This window comes from Uranotaenia lowii, chromosome 1 (assembly GCF_029784155.1).
Source record: "Uranotaenia lowii strain MFRU-FL chromosome 1, ASM2978415v1, whole genome shotgun sequence".
In the NCBI taxonomy this organism is placed as follows: Eukaryota; Metazoa; Arthropoda; class Insecta; order Diptera; family Culicidae; genus Uranotaenia; species Uranotaenia lowii.
Genome location: NC_073691.1, coordinates 63928779 through 63935225, shown reverse-complemented (window position 1 = coordinate 63935225; position 6447 = coordinate 63928779). Strand labels below are relative to the sequence as shown.

At 40.0% G+C, this 6447-nt stretch overlaps 1 protein-coding gene across 1 annotated transcript; it reads left to right on the top strand.

Moving 5' to 3' along the window:
* The first annotated feature begins 2016 nt into the window (after window positions 1–2016).
* Window positions 2017–4155, top strand: LOC129753267 (heat shock protein 70 A2-like). Its single transcript, XM_055749067.1, has 2 exons — window positions 2017–2488; window positions 2548–4155. The coding sequence occupies exons 1-2, from the start codon at window positions 2111–2113 to the stop codon at window positions 3991–3993; spliced, it is 1824 nt and encodes a 607-aa protein (XP_055605042.1). The 5' UTR covers window positions 2017–2110; the 3' UTR covers window positions 3994–4155.
* Window positions 4156–6447: the final 2292 nt, after the last annotated feature.

The following is a 6447-nucleotide window of genomic DNA, read 5'->3' as shown; positions in this document are numbered from 1 at the left end:
TGACGACGCGAAAACTGAAGTTTTTGTGAATCGCTGCCTGCGGAACATCATCCGCGCTTGGTGGCCTGGCAACTGGATCTCAAACGTTGAACTTCATCGCCGGTGTCATCAAAAGGCGCTACCCAGCAAACATTTAAGAGGGTATATCGCAGGAACAACAGAATTAATCAAACGAATATACCAGATGAAAAGATTGTATTAAACTTACCAAAATAGCATATAGCTATAAAAGTGGAGGCGATATATCTACAATGACAAAGATTTTAACGATTCGATTTCCCCACAAAATGCAGAATATACGATTTGAAGTAATTTGAGTAAAACGAAAAAAAAAAAGTTTCCTGGACCGAGATTTGAACTCCAGCTCCAGATGTCTGTCCGGTATCTTACCACTATGCCAACTCATCAGTTGAAATGATTCGCGCCATAGCTCTATATGTGAGATTTTCTGTTCACGAACCGGTCAAAGGGAGAATGGGAGAGAACGAATAGAGTGTCAATTGAAGGACCGCCCATTTATCGTAAATCAGTTTACTCAAATCGTAAATGTCGAATTAGCGTATTCTCAACTTTTTGGAGACATATTTACGAATTAACTAAACTGCTATCCGATTCAACTTTTTTTGGGCAAAGCTTCTCGTAAATGAATGATAGAAAATCACTCAATACCAGCTAGTTTACGATGGTTATTGAAAATGTCTTAATATTCGATTTGGATTATCATTTCTATTACGATTTTATGTTAGCTGGGTAGAAATCGAGATTCGGGAACGTAAGTGGAGATGGATTGGGCACACGCTGCGAAGAGATGAAAACGAAATTTGCAGAGAGGCGCTTGACTGGAATCCAGATGGGCATCGAAGAAGAGGCAGGCCCAAAAGCTCGTGGCGGCGAAGTCTAGCCGCTGAAATCCGCACAGTTGACGAGAACCTTGGCTGGCAGCAAGGGAAGACGCTGGCTCCGGATCGCCAGCAGTGGAGATCTTTTATCTCAGCCCTATGCGCCGGACCTTTAGGTAGGTAGGTAGGTCTCCTGCCATGTGGAAAAAAATGGTAGAGCTCTTCAATAGAGCAATTAAATTTAATTTGCCATTGCTTTTTTTAATGGGTTTGAATCCTTGATTTCTATTTTGATTTAAAAACTTTCTGTTGCGGCATACATTAGATACCTACACAAAACAGTTAACCCTTAAAAACATGAAAATGTGTACTGTCGATTTCAACATCAGCTTCGTGTTGCTGAGCCATCTACATCCAGCAGTCGTCGCCAACATCACTAGTCGGCCAACCTCCCTATTCGAAGGCTGAAAATTTGAGGCATATTCTACGTCAGCAGCATACGTGAGGAACCTCATACCAAAGGTGAGGTTAGGGTAAGGTGTCAGCAGCACATGCAGATACGTGAGAGTTACTTTTAGCTATAATTTCTGGTGAAGCAGCTCGAATTATTTCTCCCCTCAATTACGACCTATCGAAAGATATTGAGCAATTGTCAAGAAGAAGATAAAGAAGAATGATAGGGCAATTCGGGATGCAACAGAGATGATGAGATGGTGAAACAAAATGGCCACTGAGGTCAGTGAACAGTATTTCCAAACTGTGATGAGTGGTATTCGACGAAAAGTTAGAAATCTCATCCAAACCACATCGGAATTTTTTCTTATTATTTTTCCTTGAAAGTGCAATAAAAAACATACATTTTGAGTACAAACATTTTTATTTTGTTAACATGGCTCCGAGAAAGACCCGTTTTAATGTGTCCAGAATTAAGATGATCTATTCTTTATCCAAAAACTTTCATAGATAAAACAATTTTATTACCTACAGGTTTTTTTAATGTTCCCATCATTTAATCCCAAATTAAGTTATAATTTTGATTTTTAATTTAAATTTTGATTTTCTAGAATCCACGGCTAACGAGCCTGTAGCCGTGGATAAAGTCTCTTTATTCACGGCCATACGCTTTCCAAAAAAAAACCAAAAGTAGCCTGCTAATAAGTTGAATGAACAAAATGAAGCTGTCAACAGTATTGATTTCATTTGTCGTCATTTAAAAAAAAAATATAAATAAGTTGAAATTCAAGTTTGTCAAATTACGCCAAACTCCCGTGATGACTACCATAGGAATCGATCTGGGTACCACTTGTTCCTGCGTAGCCGTATTTCGGAACGGCAACGTCGAAGTGATTTCCAACGAACACGGTAACCGGGTTACGCCAAGTTTCGTTGCCTTCAACGGGTCGGAGATTTTGCTGGGCGATTCAGCTCGGGATCAGGCAGCACATAATCCGAAAAACACGATCTACGATGTCAAACGGATGCTGGGTAGACGGTGTGATGATCCAAAAATAAGAAATGACTTGCGCCAGTGGCCATTCGAGGTGGTGAATGAGCAAGGCAATCTGCTGATTGCTGTTGAGTTTCGGCAGAAGCGGAAGTTGTTTACACCGGAAGAGATCAGTGCTTTAATTTTGGGAAAAATGCGACAGGTTGCTTTTTTTTGTTATTAGGAACTCAGTTGTTTGTTTGATACCAAAGTTGCTTTCAGATGGCTGAACTTTACCTGAATGAACAAGTACACGATGCAGTTATCACGGTTCCAGCTCACTTTAACGATGCCCAACGAAAAGCAACGAAAGACGCTGGAGCCATTGCTGGCCTTCATGTAATGAGAATACTCAACGAACCAACTGCCGCTGCTTTAGCCTATGGATTGGATAAAAATTTCCAAACGGAAAGAAATGTGTTGATATTTGATTTGGGGGGCGGGACCTTTGACGTATCGATTCTGACCATTGAAGAAGGCTCCGTATTTGAGATACTGGCAACAGCAGGAAATCCACATTTGGGTGGAGTCGACTTCGATTTACGATTGGTTAAGTATTTAGTCAAAGATTTATATCAAAAACATAATATAGATATCAGATCAAATCACAAAGCCATTCGAAGGCTCCGAGCAGCAGCTGAATTGGTGAAACATACTCTGTCCACGACAATCGAAGCCATCATAGATATAGATGCTCTAGAAGATGGGGTGGATTTTATAACGACAGTAACCAGAGCACGTTTCGAAGAGCTGTGCTCTGATTTATTTCAAATGACCATCGAACCAATGGAAAAAGCCCTTAGGGATGCCAAGATGACTCGAGAAACTATTCATGACATCGTCATGGTTGGAGGTTCTTCACGCATTCCCAAGATCCAGTCTATAGTGCAGGAGTTTTTCGACAGGAAACATCTGTACAACTCAATACACCCCAACGAAGCCGTAGCCTATGGAGCTGCTGTCCAGGCAGCTATACTTAGTGAATATAGAGACGCAAAGATACAACAACTCTTGCTGGTAGATGTGACGCCCTTGTCACTTGGCATACAAACAGCTGGAGGTGTTATGACAAATGTCATAGACCGCAATACCAGACTTCCATGTCGAGGAAAACGAAGGTTCACAACATACACCGACAATCAACCAGGAGTTACAGTGCTTGTTTTTGAAGGTGAGCGAGCCATGGCCAGGGATAACACCAAGTTGGGAAGTTTCGAATTGTTGGGTTTTCCTTTGGCTCCCAAAGGCGTACCAAAAATAGAAGTTACGTTTGAGCTTGACTTAAACGGAATCCTTCACGTAACGGCCGAAGAGTTGAGCTCTAGGAAAGCTTGCAGCATTCGCATCACCAAAGACCGGCACCAGCTGTCGGAGGATGATATCGCTCGTATGCTGGACGAGGCCGCATTTTACCGGGAAATTGATAACCAGCAGCGTTTGCGAAGTTTTTCCCGTAACAAATTGGAAGCGTTCTGTTTCAAAGTTCGAGCAAATATTGGGGAAGATGGTGTCGAGCAGGATGAGCGAAAGGCCAAAGCATTGAAAGTTTGCGAAGAGACGTTGCAATGGTTGGAGAACAATCCGACGGCCGAAAAGGATGAGTATGAAGCTCAATACAAGACGGTGGCAAAAATATCTAAACCGCTCCTGAAGCAGCTTGAAAACTGAACAGATTGGTGGTGAATGTTTTTCATCATCTGTATTTTTGCACTGTTTAAGCTGAAATGAAGCAAAAGGAATCTGTAGCTTTCAAGCTAGACAATAAAACAGTCAGGATTTTTATAACTTTTTTCTAGTTGATGCTATAGTTTCTGAACTAAATTAACTGACCTTTATTTCTAATGTAAAATTATGTACGAAATCCAAAAATGAAATTGAAAAAAAATCTGTAGAATTGTTTTTGAGTTATGTATGTATGTTGGTTATCCACTATGGGTGCACGGATTCACCGCAGTTTCTACCTAAGTATGCATGCATTCTTTAGATAAATTAGTTTCGACAAATCTAAAATGCAGCGCATATCCGGACTCCATGGGTTCGTATGAACTGATATCGAGTGAATGAATTGTGTTGATGCAGGTATTGTTTGGAAGAACGAGTCAATCAGGTGGGCTAGTTTACTTACAGGTATTCCGGCATCCCTGTAAATACCTGGCCAGCTGACAACTGATTGAGCATTTGAGTTACATATATAGTCAGTTATATACAGAAACAAATCTTACCTGTCGGCCAATTATTGGATTCGAATCCAAAAGTTTTCATGCCGATATCGGGAATCAAACCCTAGACCGCATCGGCGCTTCTTTCAGTAGAATCGTTTTTGAGTTATGCTCGAAAAGTGAAATTTTGAAAAAGAAACAAAAGTACTCATACTTATTTATTTATTATTGACGTTTACATCGAACATTGAACACGTGTTTCTTAATCGCTATCCGATCCCAAAGGACGATATCCGATCCGCAAAAGGACTTCGTTCTCTTTCTCGTGCCTTCAACAACAAGGATTCACTGAGCCAACGGAATGCTGCCAAAAAGTTTAATTGTTCTCACCAGTACATTGACAAGACATTGAAAAAAGTTGGAATTAAGTGCCAATAGAAGACAAGAGCCCCAGAATACACGAAGGATCAAATTTCGACTCTTAAATCCCAATCCCGCTGGATGATAAAAAAATTGTACACAATGAGAACTACAACTCGACAAATCTGGCTCAGTGTCACCCAATCGATTTTTTTTTCGGAAATTTGAGTTGTTTGGTGTACAAAATAATTGGAGATCCAAGAGCTGCAAAAATTTTTTTGGTAGAATCAAGAGTTGTATTCACAAAGTTTACATTAAGGCCGTAAAACGCTCCTTTTTCAACATCAAACGGAAGCTCCGGCGAACAGCCGATTATGGACTGTTTTCAACTTTTCACTAATATTTATTAACAATGGACGATGTACGTTTAATTCTAATAAATCAAATCTTCTTCAAAAACATATGACTTTTTTTCACAACTTAAAAAAGGAATTCAAAATTTAAGTTGCCACCCATTATTTAACTCACGCTGAAAATTCCGTCATATTTGAAGCTTTTTTATTCACATAATATATGATAAAATTTAACTTTTTTTATTGTGTGTGCAACAATAAGTTAAAACTTATAAGGGTGTTTTAATACCTATTTATTCAAACAAGACCATCTTCAGATATTGCTTCCAATTTTCGTATCATGCTCCAATAAACCTCATCCTGTTAACTGTAGCCGAATACTCCTATTTTATTTAAGTTTACGGCTCAAAATACTCTATAACGATTAAGATAAAATTCAATGAAACTTCCAATTGACCCTATCAATATCTAGGACACTATCAAAATCTTCCATTATCGCCTCGAGTGGTGCGCGAATCACTTCCTGTCGAATCCATTCAATGGTAATTATAGGTAAAACGTCGCTGAAAGGACTCGATAAGGAAAAAAAAACCGCCCCGTTATCAACGCTTAATGATAGTACCTACGTAAAATAGGATACCATCGCAGATGTCCGTCCGGATATACCGGAATAAGTTTTCGGTTGATAAAAAAAAATGACATCTGCATTTACCGAGAGCGAAGTCATACGCGTTGCAGGGGAGGCACACGCGTTATCCTGCAGCATCCCTTCCGAAACAGTTGAACCCCCATACGCGCCGGCTCAGTATAACGCAACAAGTGTATATGTAGATCTACTGATGAGGAAAAAATTGGTTGCGTTAAACGAAAAAAAAGTCTTATTTCCAATATACTATGTACGTCAAGTTCCTGTTTATGTTTGGTCACATACCGGTTCCCGATGATAATGATAGCGCACAGCCGGAGAAGAAAGTTGATGCAAGCCAGCAAGGCAGCTGCTTTTGGGTGTTTACCGATGGACCACTCCACACTATCAGTCGGAAGGCTCGTGTTGCCGCACAGGTACAACTACTATTTCCGCAATTGGGTCCTAGTTCCATTTTCTTTCTTTTCCATTTTTTTTTTGGTTCATCAGTAATCGCGGTATCTTGTAGGATCCCTACAAGAGGAAGTAAAAGATTCGTTACGCGAACCAAACTGATGACAGTTACCAATTATTGGTCATTTTCGTCGATTACCCATCTAGGAAA

Bases quoted from the DNA above. Each gene is read 5' to 3' on its own strand.
- LOC129753267 (XM_055749067.1), top strand. From the start codon at position 2,111: ATGACTACCATAGGAATCGATCTGGGTACCACTTGTTCCTGCGTAGCC. The intron at 2,489-2,547 runs GTTGCTTTTTTT...AGTTGCTTTCAG, and splicing joins TTTTGGGAAAAATGCGACAG to ATGGCTGAACTTTACCTGAA.